The following is a 23,033-nucleotide window of genomic DNA, read 5'->3' as shown; positions in this document are numbered from 1 at the left end:
TTGTTTTTAATGCACTTTAGCATTTCTCAGAATTTTGTCAGAAACTAAAATGAACTAAAATGAAGGACTTGTGTTGTTATAACTTCACATTCGTGTGGCTTTAATATCACTATAGAGCAGTTTAGTCCGGGGGAGAAAGATGAGTGCTGCAGGACTTGAATAGCATACTGTACATACAGTACTGTATCGTGGATGTACTGTATGAATGCCCTTCAAGTTGTCAATATGGCCTTTTTAGCATGTGCTTTAGCTGCTCAGTTGATCCATGTAAGTGATACTTGTCTGGTAACTCTACCTTGGTGTTTCAATCTGAAAATGGCACCAAGGACAAACATGGTGCAACTGCAAATTGTTGCTGAAGTTCTTTTATTATTTGTTTTTCATTATTTTCAAAGGTCAGATAATGTGCCTTAATGTCACAAAATATATAGCTGATGGATAAAAGTTGAAGTTGCTGCTAATTCATAATGACCCCCTCCTCCTCTGAGTGAATAAATGCTGATTGTGTCTCCTTGAACAGACCAGCAGGTGGCGCACATCCACACACTTCCCTCTGTACAACAGTCCAAGACTTCACAGCACACATCCAAGGTCTTTGACTGAATCTCAGCTGACCTGTTTGTCAGTGACCGTCTGAGTGATCTGAAATGAGACAAACTGCAGTCTGCCTTTTGTCCCCCTGCTCTCATGTTTTCATAGTGACTGAATAAAACGTCTCAAAGGAGCGGGAACTGTGTGAATGTTCATGTGTCCTTTGGAAATCTGACTCTTTTCTGCAGGAAACGTGAAAATAAAAGGCAGCGCTCTGGCATTGTGATCAGGAAGTCAGCAGCAGTGATGATGTGCAGTGGCAGTGGGTGACCTTTTACTGGAGGACACACACTCAGCTGCTCTAACGTCATCAGCACCGCTGCTGCAGTTCCCCCACGCTGCCACTAGAGGGCAAATAATTGGCAGGGTTTGTAGTGCTGATGTAGATTACACTCCTGACCTGGAGTTAAAGGGAAAATCCATCCTTAAATAAAGTTCAAATGTGGCTCTTCTACAATATTGTATTCTGGGTTTGAATCATTTCTTCAGATGAACAGCAGAGACACAGACTGCAGTGATCAGGTCATGTAGAAGAAAATCCTGGAGCTGTTCCATCAGGGAGACATTTTCTCATTCGCAGATGGAAATCAAACTCAGCTGCATGTCACATCTTAAACAAAACCTCTATACGCTCATGGAGCTGGTCCTTTCAGTGGACTGTAATGTAACATGGTGACATCATCACTTCTTGATGCTCTGATGTCCAGTTCAGCAAAAACTCTGTCCATATTTATAGATACTGACCTTATTATGGGTAATTATTATAATAAAGAATCATTTAAATCCTGTTTTTTGAGGAATTTACTCTTTGAATTACATATAAACATGAAATGTAATAAGAACATGTATGAATGTACCAACACTGACACTGAGCTTTTTTAAGAAATAATATTTTCCATTGTGTTCCATTAATTTTCTGTCATTATTGACCCCTCTCCTTGTTCAGCTGTTTGGACCAGGACTCAACACTTGAACTCACTACACTGGTGCTATAGTGATATCACACTGATCATGGTGTTTATAGTTTAGGTGGAGACTGTTCTCTATCAGTGGTGCTATCTGTGACTCATTGCATGTGCTGCACTCATACTTTTTGTGTATCACAGGCACAAAGGCTTCTAGGTATTTATGTAGCCTATCAGCTTACACCTGTCTGAGGTCACGACCTACTGTAAGAAGCACCCTGGGGACCCCAGCTGCCATTCACAGTGTCATTCAACGTGCTCGCTCTTCATAGTTTATCATCGGCACCACTATCATGCTGCAGCCATGATATTATAATGCAGTAAAGCCTAAATCTGAAAACATAAAGTGTCTCTAACAAATCCAATGTTCCGCTCTCTGGGTGAACCTAATGAATATAGCATGACCGGTTCGCCTCTAACAGGATGATAATGCAGACTCTGCACCAGTGTGATGCAGCCCCGCAGAATTGCAGTGTCTGCAGCAGAGACTCAGTGACCTTGTTTCAAGGTCGCAATGACACTGCCGTCAGTTTTTCCTCTCATGCGCGCACCACGGAAATCCTGCCCCGAGCCCGGGCTGCATACATGGGATCACATCAAGACATAAACACACAGTTGTCCTGCTCCTCTGACACAGAGAGGGCAATGAAGCGAGGCTTTAGCGCTTATTGGTTTAACAGACTAGACTAACGTTTAATAGTCTATAATTAGAGCTACAGAATACTGGGGTCTTCTGGGGGGATACGCATTTCTCCAAATCACACGGCTACTACATGTTCTTTTCATCTCACGCTCTCACTTTTATTCTCCATTATTTTAAACCAGTGTTCAGTGTTGTTATCTCTTGTCACAACTTCTCTCCTCGGTGTGCCAGCTGCCACCGGGCATGTTGGAGAGAGCACGGGCTTCAAAGTTGGACAGAAACCCCATTTAATTGTTATTATCTGTGTGTTAAAGGAAGCCTGATGATCTCCGACACATGTCTGATGAGGTGTCTGACACACTGTGCTGCAGGTTGCTGGTCTGAAATCCCTTGATTATTTGCCTTTCTCGTGCCATTGCAGTGATCTCCTGATCTCCTCCTCCTTGGCAGCTGCCCTGTGGAGTGAGCAGGGTCAGTGTCACAAGACCGACAGCATGACTATATTTTCCATAGAGCTGTGCCGTTCCTCCAGCAACACTTCCCTAAAGCTTTTGTCATAATTTATTGAATAAAATGTACTGTAATTTTATGTTGTATGGTGGAAAATTTTAAGTTAAAATGCCACAACAAGACGAACGGCTATGATAAAATGTACAATAAAGTATTTATATAGTATTAGTAAGTCCAAATGGGAATTTCATAATATCTCATGTTCTGTGGGGGAGGGTTTGCTCCCGCACATATTGTCGAGTTGCACGACACAACAGCTTTGTATAAGACTGATCTGGAAGCAGCCTCAGATAAATGAATACAGCGTACCTCGACTACATGAGGATTAACGGAGACTGGGTCATATTTTTTTTTCACGACTTGCAGGCCATTATTATAATGCTGCTGACGCCGGTGGAAGGTGCGTACGGACGTAACGGAGACACAGCGGACGCAAATTGGAGAGAGGGAGGAGTAAAGGCACGGGATAGATATCCTACGTCACTGCGCTGCGTCAAGTTAGCGAGGGAAACCTCGGGAGGAGCCGGAAGTTATACAGTGTGAGTTTTAAGAAAGAAAACGGTGGTTTAAATACTGATTTAAGTACTGTTATGATTCTGGGGGAGTGTGTGGCACATTAAAGCAGGAGGTGGTGACTCTTCCATCTTACGCTCCGTTTCGCTCTGTGACGTCGTTTGACTCGAGAAAAGTTCAAGCGTTGCGAGAGTCGACAGAGTTTTATTGTGAAACTTTTTTCCTTACCGGATATTCAGTTTTCCTTCTTGAAGTCTTGACGTTAATTTCCAACTACAACCTCAGTTGTGAGAGCCGAAGACGAAAAATTATAACAGCGGGCTACGGAACCGAACAGGCGGATAAGACAGTGTGTCGCCGGTCGTTGTCATCACCTTATGACACGGTAACGGAGGGATGCGATGTGAGACACCCACCGAGGCTTGGACAGCGCCATTATACCGGTTAAACCGACTGTGGACTTGCCCGCCGCAAAGACTTGACTGACTTCAGATAAAAACAACCCTGCGATGGTTTTACATTTCCCAGTAAGTACCTCTCTCACCCACACCGCAGACACCTAGCTCACAGCGGGTTTAGCCGGTTATTAATCGCTCCGTGGAGGTGTCAGCTGTCTTTATCGGTGGCCTGATGTGCATGCACGATTCGCCTGGCAGAGCTTTAAGTTCGCGTGGCCACGTTATTGGGGGTAGGGGGCACGAGCTGCTGAATAAATAGTTAGTACGCTGTGTAATGCACAAGCTTCTTGTCCAGCTTTAATACCTCAATCATACACGAAGCCCAGACTGACTCGCAGTTGAAGACACGCTATAACACTCTCTGTGACGGGTAATGCTGGAGTCGTCTGTAAAACACCCACAAAATGTCTTAGTAAATATGATGCGTGGACATTTATTGAATAAATGAAGAATGCAGAAACATGGCTGAACAGGGTGCAGCGGATAATTGTCGTCGTATGTTTCTCCGCATGCCCTCACTTAAAAGACAAGTCTTGCATGTGCAAATAACACACTTCTTCAACTGTGCACACTTTATATGTAACCCCCCATACACACACACACACACACACACACACACACACACGCGCGCGCGCGAGTTATTCTTCTTTCTGTGTTAACACACTGAACTATGCAAGTCACCGAGCCTGCTGGACCAGGATTGAGATCACTGATCTTAAGGCATAATCCACTTTGGCAATTAACCTTTCACCGGTCCGAGATCAGTTATGAAGGTCACCCCTGGGTGCTGTTCTCACCGTCTCCACAGTGCGCCGCATTTAAAACCCTCAAACTGAGTTTTATGTACAGTCAGTGTGATGCATTGTCAGTGACAAAGGCCACTGGTGCCCCCTCACAAAACTACAAGAAGCTCAAGGACTGATTCATGTGCTGATATTGGACTTTTAGTTTATGGGGGAAAAGTGTGCACAGAGAGATAACGTTTAATACAGGGAATTATTTCAGTTTGTGCTGATTTATTTATCTGAATATACATCTTAAATTTAAATTAAACTTCTTCTATGAAATGTGACTTTTAAAAATGAAGTTGTCAGTTCTGATCACTTCCAAAGAAAATGACGAAAGCATCACAGTTTGTTTGTTATAGTCTTGTTGCTCAAGGTTAAAGAGCTCGAAATAAACTGAAGTCCCCTTTGCTGCAATTTGACATTTAATGTTGTGGACTTTTTAAATGTCCACAGGCAGAGTCATGTTTACACTTTCAAAGCAAACTGAAATTATGTTTCATTTAATGTTTAAAAAAAAATAAATAAAACCAGCCTCTTTAATTATTTACAGAGAGTTATCACCAAACTTCAGCTCATGACTTTGAGTAAGAGACAAGGTGTTGGCTTTACTCTGTCTGTCCTTCAAGCATTCCTGTCGCTGTGACCTTTGGAGTGTGTCACGCAGTGTAAGGGGGAGGGTACTCCAGCAGCGTGCAGAAATCTGGATAGATACAGTGGGTTATGTATTTTAGGAAGGAAAAGTCATTGTTTCTAGTGTACACACGTCTTACCACAGAGGTAACAAAACTATCTTTAATGGAGAGGTTTTCATGTGGAGATTGGTACTGTTATTATTAATAGCTTTTTAATAATCTAATATGTACAGCTACTTCTCAGACATCATGGTCATTATGAGGCTGGACACAATGTTCCCATAGGGATTTGACCTTTAACATCACAAATGGGAGGTTGACATGAAAATGAATCATCTTGGTTTATCTATAGGTTCAAAAACCTCTTATCACTTATTTTGCAGGTGTCCTGAGAACTGCAGACTTCAACCCAAGCAATAGCACTTCATTAAGCTACCACCAGGAGTGAGGGATATATAGGCTTCAATCGACAGCTCACCAAACAGGTAATGTGTTCTCACTTCACCTTTTTATGCTGATGAAATATTTTGTTATTATGCTATGCTTCGAATGGGATTATATGGGTTATTTGTATTCTGTTGCCAGGTGTAATGAACTTTTAGCTGCCGATGTTAACCCTCTGAAGTCGATGTTTCCATAAATATGTTAGAGATAATAATTAATATGTATAGTGGAGCGTAGAAATATGGTTTAAATGTTGTGAGAATCTGTAGACTCCACTTTCTCCTACAAATTCTTGCGAGATCATATGTGACTTAAAGCCTCTAAACTTTGGTTAAAGTAGAGTGACAGACAACACTTCAACTCTACTATTCTACTATCTACTATTTTACTCACATATTGCACTATTTTTATGAACCTATAGACTTTGGCAAACCCATTTGAAGCACCAAAACAATTCATCCACAGCAGCAAAGTTGTGTTTTCACAAGATATTTGAAGAATTTCAAAAACTAGGCTTCAAATTTTCAGCATTTGGGCCAAGTTATCTGTTTACACAGTGCTCTGAAAATTGCAATATAAAACACTTGGGTATTGTGTCGTATGCAAGTATCTTTTAAAAAGTGAATTTAAGAAGTAATGTAGAAATCAAGAAAATGCCCTCAGACCACAGAGGGTTATTAATGTCTTCTGATTAGATGTGGACAGAGAAATGCAGCATAAGCAGTAAAGAATGATTTTGAAGGTATTGGCATCTCATTTCACTTCAATCATCAATCATCACACAAAGTGACTAATGATAGAATATAACGTGTATGATTCTGTTACAGACATGCTATTCACATTATCCAAAGGGCTCAATGATACTATAACTTTGAGGCTCTTGGTTTTTGAGATGCTGTATGAAGAAGCGTGGAGAAAAAATAAAATCTTTCTGCAGCAATTTTGATCGAGCAGAATCAAAATTTGTGGCTACAATTTTATAATTTGCAAAAACAACAATGAAATGAACATTTCTCACAGGTTACATGTGAGTCAAACTTTGTCATTCATCATTAGGACTCTTTTGCATTGTGTCAGGTAAAAGTTGATACTTTTGATTAGTTAATGGATAGTAAATGTATTCCTGTCACGGTTAATATAGTCCTGGAGCACGTTTACAATTGGGACTGAACATGTTTCTCCAGTATCACTACACAAATACCTGTTATGATGTTCCTCCATCATAAGACATAATATGAGCATATATATATTTCATTTCTACGTGTGAGATAATGTAAAGTTAGTACTCATTCAAACCACTAACAGCTAGTTAATTTGGTAGTTAAATGAAGCTGCTTGCAGAGTGCTCCTTGCACTAATATGTTTTAGCCACAGTGTCCATCCTGTATCATTTAGCAGCTGTTAGGGAAAGCCGACTGTAGCCCGGCCCATCTCAACACACAGCCAACACGAGCTAGCGGGCGCTGGCAGCCTGGAAACTGATTTTCTGTCAGATCTGTGCCATGTTTTCACTCCGCGGAGAGACTCGAGTGCTGTACTAGTCACCGCTACCAGGTAAGATGCAGCCGAGCCCCGGATAGAGTGACAAAAATAACCCTCGGCCCCAGGAGGAGAGAGCTGGTCAGGCAGGATTAACGCTAGCCACTGCTAGCTTAGTTAGCTAATGGCAGGGCTAAGCTACAGTTATCATAATGTGTTCGTCGTTGATGCTAATGCTAACGCTACTCCAAACATGCTGCTACATCAGTTTAAAGTACACACGACACGTTTCTATGGTGAGTTAAAGAGGAAACCAAACATCTACACCAGTCTCACCGGGTTTAACACAAACTTTAATCTGCTTTAACCAAACGAACCAGCAGCCTCAAAGCTATCCTCTATGTGTTTCAACGTTTTATTCTCTCAGTCAGAGCAGATGTCGAGCTGACCAGCGGTGCACATGGGACATTCAGGGATCATAGCTGGTCTTAAAGTGATGATTATCTGGCTTCATGTATTATTATTCCTGATGGCACTGGCTCAGACATTCACTGAGCTTGTAAACTCAGTCCCAGTAAGCTAAACTTTAAACAGGTTACTGTGACCCCCCCTTTGCTGCTTGCCAAAGAGTGTTACAATCAAGTCCAGAGGGGGCAAACTCCAAAGAAAGTATATGACTACCAGCCACTATAGGACTGGGTTATCAGCTGTAGCAATACATTTCATAAAGCCATTCTGGGTTTGCAATTAATGATATCTGCAGCAAGTATTATATTCCTCGCTGAGTGTCTTGAACCCAGGATGTCACATAAGAAAGTCTTTATCTACAACCATAGTTCTCTTTATTGCATATTGCACTGTGTATGTGTAAAGCTCAGTGTAAAAGCATTGAGAGCCTGTTGTTTTTTTCTCAGTGGGCTGAACCCTGTTTGTATTGAACAGCTTTGATTGCCTCTAAGTTCAAAGACAGCGCCTCATTGGTAATTGGGATGTTTTTCACGTTTTTCTTAGTCATGTCTCTTGTGAGTAAATGGGTAACATGCATACACACACACACATATATATATATATATATATATATATATAAAACGTATTAATAATTCAGCAAACTGACATTAATAAACAGCATACAGCACATGTTAAGAGTGCACGCTTACACAGACAGTTGACTGATAGTTTTGTAGTCAGAGTAAATAAAGGAGAAAATCTCTCCACATTGTTCAATTAATCCCCCCAAATACAGCAATTTAATAATATCTCTATATACACCATAAAGTAAACAAAATAAGAGTCTTTTATTAATTATTCCAAACACCCATTGGTTTATTTAATTAGGGCAGAAAAACCAGTGTGTACTGAGCATACATGCATGTAATGTAGTCATTGTGGGCTGGGCGAGGGACTGGAGCAGGGAGCAAGGCATTTTAACTATTGCAACACTTATATCGGCTGTAACTGGTTTATCAGCCCAACTGATGAATCTCAAGACTAGATCAAAGCCTAGTACTGTATATGGCTGGAGTGTGTTGAGGACGTAGGTGAAAACTGTTGTAAACAATGACTCTCAATGGAAAGTAGCTAAAGCTGCTTGAAATGTTGCTAGATGAAGTAATATGCTAATTAGTATATTTACGACATCATTGCGTCATATTTACATCCTGCGTAGTGTCCGCTGGTTTCTCTTCTCTCTGTGCTTTCATACAGTATTTTAATACAGCTGGTCTTATTAACGTATTTTTTGTGTTTCTGTTGTCATGACTACAGAACAAGTATGTAACAGTGACTGAAACACTGCACATTAAGACAACATGTTAACCAGCGGTCACTTCCAAATCCTGATTTTATAACCGTGATGTCCTCTGACAAAATTTCGGCTATATTTATGATCACTCGGAAGTTAGTTAGGAAGGAGGAAGTTAGAAGCGTCAGAATATCTGTCTTAATTTGTCTCTCACACGGCGCACAGAAAAACATAGTCGTTTGGACCTAGCACCAGACGGAGGGTCTGGGGTTGTGTTGTAGTTTGGACGGGTGTAAACTGAGACCTTTGGAAATGATGACGTCACATCCACGGTGTCTCCTGATTGGCTCTCATCAGCCTGGACTACCAGCGGTGAATGCAATATGATAATGAATTGTTGCTGACCTTGTTGTCTTTGCTAGTTTAGTTACATTCTCCATTTGCTACAACTGTCTTTTCTGTTCCTCGTTCATTGTGTTTTTTGCAACCAATCATCTGCAGAGTAGACAATCTGCTTCCTGTTTACACTGGTTCACACATGCCCAGTATATATGACTGGTCATGTATGTATGTGTTTTCAGGTGTGATAGTCTGGATGGAGATCGTTTTTGTTGGAAAACGCTGTTTTAAAAAGAAAATGTAGTCATGTGGGCGGAGCATGGGTAATAAACTGCCTCTCTGCTACTCACTGAACAGTAGACGCACAGAGAGGTGTCCCTCTCGCTCGTGGGGCAGATTATCTTTCTTCGAAAATGGCAAATGTTTGACCAAAAAGTCACTAGATATGTCTATTTTGAAAAACGTTGTTAAAGGGTCAGCCAACCAATGGTGTCACTCACTCACTCACTCACTCACTCACTCACTCACTCACTCACTCACTCACTCACTCACTCACTCACTCACGGACATTTGGGGATGTAGCACTGAACTGTTGCGGCTCCAGCCAAAGAAAGAAAGCGGTTGGTTATTGCAGTAGACTGGCAGTATGTATGCAGGAGAAAATCACAAGTCACTTTCAGGTCTTAACTGGATTGAAGCTCTTTAGGCTGCAGAGATCCCATCTCATCGTCCTCACGCAGTGATCTATTAAGCTGGAACAAGAGCCCAGTCGTTCAAGTAAGGCCCTGCATTAATGTCTCCACTGATGACTTGAAGCCCAGAGACAGACACCACACATGGTATTCACACTCTTGCCCCGCTGATCCCCCTTTTCACTTTTCACCCATTTTTCCGATCCCTGAAGAGCTGCTGATAAAGTCAGGCTGCGTCTCTAACACCAGACAACAATGTCCGCTTCAGACAGTATAATGAAACATGGCTACTCATTAATTACAGGAGTGGTACACCTACAGAAGAGTCTGAATTAATTTCCCTGGTTTTGGCAGGGACATTCGTGGTCACTTTGCTCACACAAACATTCACCCACCCGCCTGTTCAGTTGCTTTATTGCAGGAAACCTCCTGTGTCAAAGAGGTCAGGCTGCTCTTAGGCCAGGGGTCGGCAACCCGCGGCTCCGGAGCCGCATGCGGCTCTTTCATCCCATGAATCATAGTGGAGAATAGCTGCTCACATACATATGTGGATCCGAAGATCGACAGGAAGGGTTGAAAGTCTCGACAAATGGACGGCGTTTCGGCGGGTATACCGGCTTCCCCGAGTGTGACGTTTATTTTGAGCGATGAAAAATGATAAAATATAATTTTATTTTAATATTTCAAGATCACAATAATCTTCCAATTTAGAACTAAAATCTAAAAAAAAGAACTAACACAGATAAGGATAAGGATGAAAGAGCCGCATGCGGCTCCGGAGCCGCAGGTTGCCGACCCCTGTCTTAGGCTAATTGTCTTATATAAAATGGACACAGTGTATGATTGACATTAAGGCTCCAGACATTTGGCATTACAACTAAGTTACTGGAAGCTAAGTAACAACTTAAAAGCATGAAACATAATTACTCATGCTGATCTTACCATACATTACTCTCTGGGTTTACATTTGGTCGTGGAGGTGGTGGAACACTCAACTGTCGTCATGTTTTTTTTGACAGAAGGAGTTTTACTTTTAGCAGCATTTAGAACAAATTCAAAGTGATTAAAGCCTTTCTGTGTCGTTCTGCTGCAGTTTGATTTAAAGGTGGTATTTGCAAGTTTTGCTATTGCTACATAGCTAACATTACCATTAACAGATTTTAACTTCCCAGTCTTGCCAAGAACTTCAGCCATCATGGCGTTTACAGGAAATTATAATACGTCCTCTGAGCAGCTAGTTATCCAGGACAAATTGGACGCTACAGTGACTCTGTATTGGAAAGTGACAAGACGTGCCAACAGGCTCCGGCTAGCTGGTTAGCATGCTAACTTCAGTACAAGAAAATAGAAGCAAAACAAAAGGGTTGCTTTCCATCACTGGAGACAACTTACAAATAGCTCCTCTGTATTCTCAGTCGAGAAAATTGAATTGAGAAATTAAATGAAAAATGTCTGTTGAGGTGATGGGATAGTGGTAGAAGCCTGCTGCCCTCTGCAGTGCGGAAAGTTTTTTTTTTCTCTTAAGACGTTATGGCTACAATACTCCATGAGCCGACTTTGATAATCAATTAGTAATTTCAGTTATTTTTCAAAAAATAGTAAAACCCTGCAAATTATTTTCAGATGCCATCCTCTCAGAGTGTTAAGTCATCAGTGTTTAAAAGTCATTTTCTTAATTTCTAAAAGTAATTTTGAAGTATTTGGACTTTTGGTGGAAAGAAAATGTAATTTAAGACGTTATGTTCAGCTCTGTGAAGTTGTGATGCGCGTTGTTTGACAATTTTTAAAATCAAAAATAATTAAATTATTCTGTTTATTCTTTAGATATTCTTTAATTGTTCTTTATGTTATTCTTTAAGTTTATTCTATAATGCTTTAATAAAAGAAATTGCAGCAGATTAATCGATAATATAAATAACAACAACCAAACATTATTTTCATTTTCATCAGAAGCAATATTTACTGATTGTTTTGTTTGGGGGTGTTGTGTGTCTGCGGTCAGCCGCCGTAGTTTCTGTAGTTAAACTGAGAAGTACAGCAGCTATGTGAAGTTGGCAGGCATGCAGTTCGCTGCAGCACTGCCTCACTCAAACGTAAGTTATGTGTCTGAATAGGGAAGCGCAGGCACTGCTTATGAGCACAGCAACCTCCATCTGGTCACCTTGGCTATTTTAATGTGTAGAAATGTCACAGACAAAGACTTCACACTGCGGCGTTGATTCAAGTACTCTATAGTTTTATTTTAGGCATGAAGGGTCCTGGTTTGGTGAATCTAAGGTGTTTTTTGATGGATTGAAAAGACTAGCTGAGGAAAAAATAGCACAAAACAACACAGGGACTAAGTTCTGCTAAAGAACAGAGAGGGAACAAGAGGGCCCTTTGTGATGTTAATACAAAAATTTGAGTGCTTTTCAGTCCATGCTTTCAGGAAAGAAAAATGACCACACTTTTAATGTGAAGTAACCAGGCTATCTGGATGAAATAACATTTACAGTTCAAGTGGAGATTTTTTTGTTTCCTGTTTCCTTTTGATTCCTGTGTTTACACTCAAATCCACTCAAAAGGTATAAACAGTAAAGCTTGGTGTAAACACTTGGAGACTGGTTCTGGGGTCTGTAGGGTCGGCTGGGCCAGTGGGTCCTGTTGCCTATGATGGGGCACCACTGGCACTTTTCCACCCCCTCTTTCAGTCGTAAGATGCCAAAGAGGAAAAAAAATCTGGCACAAACAAACAAGTGAATTAAGTAGATTTTGATTATGAAGATTTATTTCAACTTAAAAACGAGACTCAATATACTCAATATCTGAACTCAATTTAACTGTATTTATTTATATATATTGTTACTGTATTTCCTTTCTTTCTTTGTTTGATACTTACTGCTATGAACCTTTGAGTTCTTGACACATGGTGAAGAAGAACTTCTTTTCTTTACTTGTATCCCTCCACCAGGGTGGTTGTGTGTGTGTGTGTGTGTGTGTGTGTGTGTGTGTGTGAGTGAGAGTGTGGTTATTTTAAGTTGTGTTTCAGGGCATTGTTTTTTTTACGGTTTATATGTCGTTATCCAAATGATGTCAAAGAAGATAAACAATAGAGAATATCAGACTGAGTCAAAATTCAGTCGGCCATTTTCTTCTGGTGGCATGAAGATGGTTTAAGAGACAAAGATGTGAGCTTGTGTGCCTGTATTCACTTGACCTTTCTTTGTTTTTAATGTTTCCCCTGTAGGCATCATGTCTTCCAGGGAGCGCCGGTCAGACGTCTACATAAAGGCAGAACCAAGCAGTCCAGAGGGAGGTGGGGGAGGTCGGACCAGCCCTGGTGGGGCCTCCTCAGACTCCTCTCAGAGTGGAGGTGGAGGAACCAGAGGAGACGGCACTAAACGTTACTCTCCACCACTCTACACACCAGCTCTGCGCTGCCACTTCAAAGACGAAGGTGGTGATGGGGCGGAGGAGGGCTCCACTGGAAATGGAGCAGGGCGATGCAAGTACGCCCTGAGCACGCTGCCCAAAAGGCTCTGCTTAGTGTGTGGAGATGTGGCCTCAGGTTACCACTATGGCGTGGCGTCATGTGAGGCCTGCAAGGCGTTCTTCAAGAGAACCATCCAAGGTGTGTGTTGTGTTTGAAAAGCAGAACAACCAGTATACAGGTCATATTTTCCCCTGACACCTTCTGTAATCAAACAGATTGATGGTATTTACATTTGGAATATTTAATCATGTTAATTGTGACTGACTGTGACCTCCTGTGTGACTCTGATAGCTTCTTCTTCTTTAAAACAATGAGTGTAAAACTAGTGTGGGGAGATTTTTCCTCATTCTTTTGAAAAAACAAAACAGCAAAATATAGTTCAGAAGATTTGGAAGAAACTTATCTGCTTAGTTTGTTCAATATATTTATATATTTTATTCTAGTATTCCACAAAGCGTTTCCTTTACCTTCAAACAGAGGAGAACAGGCAGTTTAACTAGTTAAATGTGGGAAGTTGAGAGAACAAATTAAATGTATTTTTACCAGCCACAACAGTGGGACTGGTATTTCACCTCGTAAATCTGTGTGTGTGTGTGTGTGTGTGTGTGTGTGTGTGTGTGTGTGTGTGTGTGTGTGTGTGTGTGTGTGTGTGTGTGTGTGTGTGTGTGCGCCATCAAATGTGGTCTACTGTGGCAGGAAGTACCACGGAGGTGTTGAGTGATTTGGCAGTTGTTGATATGTCTGTGGACAAATTGTCACAGTGATACCATCGCAATTGTGCAACATACAGTCACAAAATGGTACTTTGGTTTGAATGCTGAGTACTCATGTAATAATGCAGTAATAACTAATGAGAGTTTTTGTAAATTGATCAGGTTTAATAAATCTGGCAAAATATTCCTTCATCAGCTGTAATCTGGAACAGTCCCTCGTCACTATAGTGGTTAAAGAGTCTGAGGAAGGAGTGGACCCGTGCCTCAGTACACTGTCACTACAACCACTCCATCTGGTTTGAACTAAAACCATGACCCCTAGGCAGTCACTGTATGTATGTTGGTAGGTGGTGGGGAGGTTAGCTTGTGTGGCTTCTGTTGTGGGTAGATAGATTAAAATATCAGAGAGAGATTAAGACATTGATGGAGGTGGTTTTCACTCATCTCATATGTTTATTCATCTTCATATTTCTTAATCATTCTCTTAACTGTAAATTGACTCTTTCTCCATAAAGGTAACATTGAATACAGCTGTCCAGCTTCAAACGAGTGTGAGATCACCAAAAGGCGCAGAAAGGCTTGCCAGGCATGCCGCTTCACCAAGTGCCTCAAAGTAGGCATGCTGAAAGAGGGTGAGTGTTTATGTTGTGCAGACGCTGTGTAGCCAGCCTGTGATGTTACATCTGAAGAGTCACTGTGCTGATCTTTTAAATCTGGTATGTTCACTCTGTTTTCCCTCCACAACTCACAAATACTTGATGTTTCACCATGTAGGGGTTCGTCTCGACAGGGTCCGAGGTGGAAGACAGAAGTACAAAAGGCGCCCAGAGGTGGAGAATGCAACATACCAGAATGCCCCTCTACCTCTGACAAAGGAGAGTGAAAAAGGTGTGATTTATATTCATGTCCTGCCATTAGTTCAATGGTAACTATCAGCCCAAACTACAAGACTGTAGGTGCCACGTTTCTGTAGCAACTCTGTAAAGTGCAGCCAGCTCACTCATTCACTGTATCTGACACTCGGTGCTGATTAATGGGAAAGAGTTTTGCTTTTATTTGTGGCGAGAGACGTCCTGCTGCCGCTAGGCAATGGATAACCGGCTACTGATCAATTCTCTGCTGGCAAACTACACGTATGAAGAAAAAAGCAGCTACGTTTAGTCAGTTAAAAACACAGTAAGAACAGACACATCAAAGTGTTGGGTGGTCAGTTTATCTGGAGGTCATCCCTTCGCTGATTCAGAGGTAGAGAGAGAGAGCTGCTCAGAACATGTGAGATATTATGGGAAGCTTCACCGTGAGCTGTCCACACAGAGGAATTGATTAGAAAACAGCGCCCTCTGCTGCCGAAGAATTATACACAGATTTCCTCACTCTTCAGTCAGCAATACAAGAGTGAAGAATTTAACCTGTGCCTATTTGCATAAATTTAGATGACCTAACTTGGAGCTCATGATTCACATAAATCTGACAAAGGAGATTTTTTTTTGTATAAAACATGTGCAGATCAGCATGTTGCATTAAGCAAAATTTAGTTTATTAGTTTAGAAAATGACGAGTTGATATTTTGGGATCAATGTGTCCGTGACAAACTGCAGTTTTCATTTGTGCATCATATTAATTTGTTGTTTTGTGTCCATTTTGCGACACAGGTTCCTCCAACATCATTGTGTCCCACCTCCTAGTGGCAGAGCCAGAAAAATTATTTGCCATGCCCGACCCTCTGCAGCCTGACACAGCCCAGCGGACGCTCACCACCCTCTGTGACCTTGCTGACCGTGAGCTGGTTGTCATCATTGGCTGGGCCAAACACATTCCAGGTAAGAGATTCACTGAGGAGACACGAGGAGAGGAGAGGTAATGACAGACACTATCACTCAGACTCTGACTTTTCAATTTATTTTTTACACTACGTTTATGATGATGATCATTATAACTGGCCCCTGACTCTGATGGATGAACTGTGTAACTGATAAGTACAATGAAGTCTCTGGAACAAAACATATAGTCCAAACAAATGAAATGAATTAACTGATGGTTTTTATGTTGAAATGAACAGTTCATTTAATTTATTTCACACAAATCAGAAATAATAATAGAGTACAGGTATACAAACATGATAATAGCCCGGTCACTGCATGTACAAGATACAGCCACAAAATATCTAAACCCTAAAACCTAAAATGGTACAAAACATCTGTCCCATCAGCCCATATATCAATTTGATAGGCAAGATACACAATCAGCAATGAATGGCAATTAAAAATAAGAGTAAAAATAGTAGCTCAGCAGAATAGCCAGTTGTGAAGACCCCAGCACTTCAGGGTTCGGGCAAGTTTAAACATATCTTAGTTGCAGCTGCTGTTCTTTTTAAAAGCAGATAGAGATCGTGACATTTTTAGTGTTATCAGGCTCATTCACACCTGTGGACCTCTGCACAAGGTTACGACTGGTATGTGGTGTGTGAGGAAGGAGACACTGAACCTCTGCTAACTGAATTAAAAGCTAGAGCTGGGTCACCAGCTGCCAACAGTATGAAGCCCATTATCTGGCCACTATAGAGACATGGGTTCTGTGTTTGCTGCGTCACCTGACACCAGAAACATGTTTGCCTCCTCTGCATTTAAATTCTTCTCTCTCTCTCTCTCTCTCTCTCTGTGTCTGTTCCCCCGCAGGCTTTCTGTCGCTGTCCCTCGCAGACCAGATGTCTGTGCTGCAGTCAGTGTGGCTGGAGGTGCTGGTGCTGGGTGTAGCGTACCGCTCGCTCGGCTGTGAGGACGAGGTGGTGTTTGCGGAGGATTTTGTCCTTGACGAGGAGATGTCACGTGTTGCAGGACTGACAGAGCTAAATGCAGCAATTAGTCAACTTGCTCGCCGTTTCCGTGCACTAAACGTGGACCGGGAGGAATTTGTCATGCTAAAAGCCATCGCACTCACTAACTCAGGTACTTTCTCTCCTGCAGCTGAACAGTCATACAGACATATAGATTATTATCAGTATTTTCACAAGCCAGTATTTACTTCTCTGTGCTGTATGTTGCACATTTCATATCAGTAGTCATGAGTAGAGCAAACTGAAACAACAAGTTCTCTAGTGGCATTACTTAACAAAGCAGTGTTTCTTGCATTCTTTCTAAATGGAGTCACCCCATCTAACCTCAAATTAAGTGTCTCTGCTAATGTCAGAGGAAGAATTGTTCTGAAATTGAATATTAGACTTTATACAGCTGAGTGCTCACCACCTCCACTAACCAATTTCTTAAGGGAAACCGTGCACGTAATTAAGCGTAATTCTCATGGTGTGCAACAAAAACTACATTCAGGTACATTATTAGGTAGTTTATTAGCTGAAACTAATGCAGACTGATATTAACAGCCTTCAATAAATTCTACATTCATTAACGTGAGAATCCTCAGTTCTGTTTGAAACTGTTGTAGAGAAGATTTTTGTCGCTCATCTGTATTATCATTTTGGAGGCTGCAGTCTCTGGTGCTGTTGAACTACATTGTCTTACACTGACAACTGTTTCTAATATTTAGTTTAAGATTCCTGATTTGATCTCAGTGTAACACAATATGATTCAACAGAGCCACAAACCACAGCCGCCAAAATGACCAGAAAGTGGAGTCAACATCACTTTGAAACGAAAACGGAACCGTTCTAACAAAGTGACACTTCGGAAAAATAGGATTTACTGCAGGGTTGTTGTTAGTTTTAGCTAGGTGATAACTAAGTGTATTTTTCCCTGTTTTAATCATAGTAGCACACCCATTATTTGTTTGGTGCAAAAATGTATTATTATCATTATTATTATTATTATTATTATTCTTAGTTCAGTCTGAAAGTGTGAGATTGCGTGTGTGTATGTTGTGGCATATGTCAGTTGTTTAATCAATTAGTCAGTGTGACATTGGTAGCAACAGAAACAGTAGATTAGCTGTGTGTGTGTGTGTGTGTGTGTGTGTGTGTGTGTGTGTGTGTGTGTGTGTGTGTTTGGGGGGGGGCAGGCAGACAGTGGCTGTTTTCCAGGTTTTTAGCCTGATGGGATTATGTGCACGTCAGCAGCCAAAGGTCCTTGACAACAGGAGAATGACTATTACCTGTGCAGGTGGAGTGAAGGCTTTTTTCAGTTCTGGGGCAAAATAGAAATCGACCAGCAATAAAAATAAAAATTTCTAATGGTGTTCTACTCTTCTAGCAGGCAGATCTACGAAGGCAGAAACATACAGAGCAGAATAGAAATGAGTCCACTGGTTGTGGGAAGTTTACCTCACTCATAACCTTTACGTAGACATCCCTCAGAGAGCCTCTCAAGATTACTGTCAACAGCAGATCATCTAGCACGTCCTGCTCGTGCTACAGATCCACTGTTTGTTCTGTAAATAAAGGCTGTCATTAGTTTGTATTTGTGGTAAGTTACTGGGCAACATGTTTCTGTGGCAAAAGCCAAGAAAATCTGAACCCTACACCCTGCCTTACCATGTGCTCCCTGCTCTTCTGTCAGACTCCGTTTACATCGAGGACATGGAGGCTGTGCAAAAGCTGCGGGACCTCCTCCACCAGGCCCTGCTGGAGCTGGAGTGTCAGCGGCGCCCAGACGACCCCCAGCGGGCGGGACGCCTCCTTTTAACATTGCCTCTCCTCCGACAGACTGCTGGTCGTGCTCTTACCACCTTTTACAGCATCAAGACCCGTGGAGGTGTCCCAATGCACAAACTATTCCTGGAGATGCTGGAAGCCATGATGGACTCTCCCTAGTGCAGAGAGCAGCAGGAGTAAAGAGGCTGCAGAGAAAGACCCAATAGAGATCTCGGCTTCAACAGTGGATGAGTGGCTCATGAGAAAGGAAAGTTTTTGTTATAGATTTAATAATGAGGAAAATGGTCCTTTTACCCTTTAGGCTACATGAAGAAAGAAAAAGAATATGACTAAAGAAAAACCTCATGTATTGTCTCTAAGCGGGAAAGCTTACAGTAAGATGTAAACTGCCAAACTTCAGTTAAAGGCTCCAAGATCCACGAGTGAAAACATTTAACATGAATGCCAGAAAACTTCTCAGTTTCAACTATTTTCATGGTGTGTTCCATCACAGCATCAATCTGCAGTTGCATAACCACTGAAGAACAACTTTTAGGTACCCAAGAACAGACTGCAGTCATGTGGCTCTTGAACTTTTTAAAAATAATGCAACATCTACTTATGAAAGCCATTATAAAATATCCGGTGAAAGACTTGAGGGTCCAGTACACGGTCAGATCAACATGCACATGGAGTGCTAGTATTCACTATAGTTTAGTGTGCCGTTGTAGGCAAATTCATAGGAATTACTTGCAATATGTTAAAAGCAATATAATGACTCGATTATTGTCTGTCACATTTAAAATATGGATAAAATGGTGAGACATCTAATTGTGTGTGTAGATCAGTAGTTCTCCAGTCTCGGGACCCCAGGTGCTGATTTCTGTTTTAATTCAAGCTTCTAGACGAGCCTGGTTTGGGTTGGGGAGTCCAGGTGAGTAGATCTAGAAACCTGGCAGGAGAGGAAACCAGCAGCACTTTTTGGGGTTAAATACTGGAATTGGGAACCACTGGTGTACACAGCAGTTGCAGGATTCTTTATAGAAAGGTTGTGCAATTGATTTGAAGTCCAGGAGTTGTGCACTCATAAGATGCCCTTGTTGGAAGGTAATATATTCAGTGTTGTATGTAAATCCTACTGGCACACAGAACTGGCTTCCATACAAGCAAGTGTGTGCGTACATGTGCAGTTGAAACCAATGAGCTACGCTGAGATCAGGGAAGAACACAGCTCTGACATTAAAGCCAGTGTGGCAACATCAGTGGTTAGAAAAGAAACGCATTTGCCTCATCTGCTTTTTTAATGCTGTTCTCCTCTAGATCTAACCACTACTTTTTGTCTCCAGCAGCTGTAACGGTCTGACCTATTTGATCCGGTTTATTTGTGGGCTTTAATGTATAACACTAACCCGTATGTATGATTGATAGGTTTATGATGAGATTTTGCTGCATTTTCTGCAGTAGTGAAGAGCGCTGCATAAAAGATCTCACTTGCTTCAATGCAACGTCCCTCCTCTGTGTACGTACATCTGTTGAACTTTAACTTGTAAGTGCCCGTGAAGGGCTCAGGGCAACGAGAAATGCAACATATGCAACATCTTCCCTTTGGATGTTGAAACCTTGTCTGACAACATCCTGAAAGTCCTACTCATTGTTCAGCAGGTTTGTATACTTACACTATAAACGATCATTATAATAAGCTTTACGTGCAATGCAAAGCTACAGTGTCTGATGTCAGAATCAGATCCCTAAAAATAATCGTTATTGGCCAAAGGGGCCATTAACCTTTTAGCCATGTACAGTTCCATTTAAATAAACACAAACATGCAATTTATGGAGGAAGATAACAAAGCCAGCAAATGTGATACAAATTCCCCATTACAATTATATTTGTGCAGCTCACAGTGTACTGAAATTTGTAAAGACTTGAAACTCCTTTTTCATACATCTTCCTTCTAGGATTTAAGGGTATTTTATTTACATTGTGACGCACTGTTGTGGGTTTGGTATTGGAATGAAGCTTCCATTCATGATATTCTGAATGCTAATTTTTTTTTTTTTGTTAATGTACGCAGTTGTGTGTTTTCTGAAGCTGATTGTCATTTAGGGATCAATTTACATGGCTCTATAGATGCAGCTGCATGGTGAGGCTACAGAGGGCTACCTCAGGAGGCAGGGCGAGCCAGATGGCCAAATAACTGTGGAGACGCATGTAATTCTTGATCTTTTGACATGTCGAGTTTAAATTTGAATATTAGGTGTGTTGAATGTCCCGCAGTTGTGCGAACGGCTGAGATCCTTTTCTTTGTTTTCATTGCTCTAAGGTGTATACGGCTCATTAATCATGCTTTATAAGACGAGGCTCCATGGTACAAAGTATCTCACACTGGGGGGCAAGCCTGCAGTTGATATGGTTTCACAGGATTAATGGTGGAGCTTGGAAACTCTGGAGGCCAGTTCAAATTGAAAACGGTTCATCTTGTAACACACAGGTGTTGCACTGTGGAGCAGGGATTGATGTATCTGGAAAAATGTGACTCTGATTCACCTGTTTGGTTTTGTTTTCTTAGGTTACAGCTCACACGTTCATGTCATCTAAGACATTTTTTTGCTCTGATTTGTTTACTAACCTAATTTCTTGAATAGTGATCAGATTTCTGAAGCAAACAAATAAATATAGATGCCTGGGACGCACTACAGCTTTTAAAACTTTGTCATTTACATAAAGGTAAATCTTTTCATTAGCATACAGATGTTTTAGGTACGGTGGGTTAGGGTGAAGGCAGGGTCATTTGCAGTGTCACTTAAAATTATACAGTCATTTGTAGTTTCTATTAAATATGTGTGCATTAATATAAATGAGCAATACAATAAATTACCAAACCTCACACATTTCCTTGTATAGCCACAGTGTACATTTAACATTGCCAGTTATAATGAAGAATAGCTACTAAACGTTATATTATTTAGAGGTTCAAATCAATGTTTGTATTTTGAAAGACTATTTAAATGATTAAATTCTATTTTTTACTCAATTTACTGTTGTTTGTTGACACTGCTTTATTTTTGTGTGTGATATTGGCTGTGAATTTCTGTGTGTAGGCTATTTTTTCCCATTTAGATAAAAAAAAGTTTCATGTCCTTGTCTAAACATGTCCACATAAAAATCACTGTGAAAAAAGTGAGATCTTCCACTGTCTGATGCAACAGGGAGTGGATTATTGTAGGTGCTTTGTGTTGTGTAATAAAACGGACACACCACCACCACCGCATATCACTGGTCTCATCTCTCCCTGTGGATGTTTGTGTATTTGTGTGTGTGTGTGTGCTTTTGTATTAGATGCAGGTAGTTATTTCTGCAGGTTTGGACACTGAGGATGAGGGACGGTCCATGAAAGGTTGTGCTAAACCTAAACACTGAGCAGACTTCACAGCGGTTACTGAGCAGGAGAAATGAAAGATGATAGTAGCTGACTGTATAAACAGTTTGCCTCTGTGTGTTTGTGTACCATCACCTTTGTCTGCAGGTGTCAGTTTTGTGAAACAGCATTAGAAGCTTTACTCTGAAGGGCAAGATTATCCAGCCCAGCCTCTTTAGGATTGCAAACCAGTGTGCTTAAGTTAGGGTACTGAATAGACTCGGAATGAGTGTGGTTTATAATTAGCACTAACTGCTACAGCTAATGATGTAACCTATTTTACATGTCCACAATGCAGGTTTACTTTGCCAGATTTATGGACGGATATTTGCATGTCTGTGCTGGTTTATTTTCAACCAGGCTGCATGTCTCCATGTTATGACACACTCATGCCATATTGAGGAAAAAGAAAACTAATTTCAGCGAAAAGAATATTATGAGAATAAAGTGGTAATTTTACAAGAAAAAAAAGGCATTTATATTATGAGAATAAAGTTGTTGTTTTTTTAATACAAGAAAAAAGTCATAATATGAGAATAAAGGTTGTAATTTAAAAAAAGGTCATAATTTTACAAGTTAAAGTTGTAATTTTACAAGGAAAAAAGGTAATAATTTTATGAGAATAAAGTTGTAATTCCAGGTTCTGCTGTCAAGGGGAAATATCAGCACCTTTAAAATGAGGAACGTGGAGCACCCTGTGAGGTTCTACTTTAGCAGGTTTCACAAATAAGGAGAATTTTCATCTTTAAGCATCAGGACTTTGAAAAGATTGTGAGGACACTGAGTTTATTCTGTTGTTAGAAAAACAGCAGCTGCCACTGACTGTCCTTTCACCTGTTTGATTGGTTGCTTGTAATAAAATGTTTTTTCTCTCTCGAAATTTTACATTTTTATTCTCATAATATTACGACTTTAATCCCGTAATATTGTGACTTTATTCTTGACATTTCAGATTTCTTTTTTAATCCTCAGTGTGGCCCTAACACTTTGTCGTACCATCTGCAGTTTTCCATGTAATGTTAAATGGTTTAGCCTCAGTGCACAATGTTATCAGT

The 23,033-nt window shown here is 40.9% G+C and overlaps 1 protein-coding gene across 2 annotated transcripts; it reads left to right on the top strand.

Annotated features, from left to right (window-relative positions):
• The first annotated feature begins 3,464 nt into the window (after positions 1-3,464).
• esrra (estrogen-related receptor alpha) lies at positions 3,465-21,831 on the top strand. Of its 2 annotated transcripts, XM_056397189.1 has the most exons (8): positions 3,465-3,749; positions 5,484-5,585; positions 13,022-13,405; positions 14,496-14,612; positions 14,755-14,868; positions 15,633-15,800; positions 16,656-16,925; positions 18,486-21,831. In XM_056397189.1, exons 3-8 carry the CDS (start codon positions 13,027-13,029, stop codon positions 18,737-18,739), a joined length of 1,302 nt encoding a protein of 433 aa, XP_056253164.1. In that variant the 5' UTR covers positions 3,465-3,749; positions 5,484-5,585; positions 13,022-13,026; the 3' UTR covers positions 18,740-21,831. The 2 variants fall into 2 exon arrangements, with proteins under 2 accessions (XP_056253164.1, XP_056253166.1); XM_056397191.1 differs by lacking the exons at positions 3,465-3,749; positions 5,484-5,585 and adding an exon at positions 6,943-7,098.
• Positions 21,832-23,033: the final 1,202 nt, after the last annotated feature.

This window comes from Seriola aureovittata, chromosome 15 (genome assembly GCF_021018895.1).
Source record: "Seriola aureovittata isolate HTS-2021-v1 ecotype China chromosome 15, ASM2101889v1, whole genome shotgun sequence".
In the NCBI taxonomy this organism is placed as follows: Eukaryota; Metazoa; Chordata; class Actinopteri; order Carangiformes; family Carangidae; genus Seriola; species Seriola aureovittata.
This window is presented reverse-complemented; position numbering and strand designations above follow the sequence as displayed.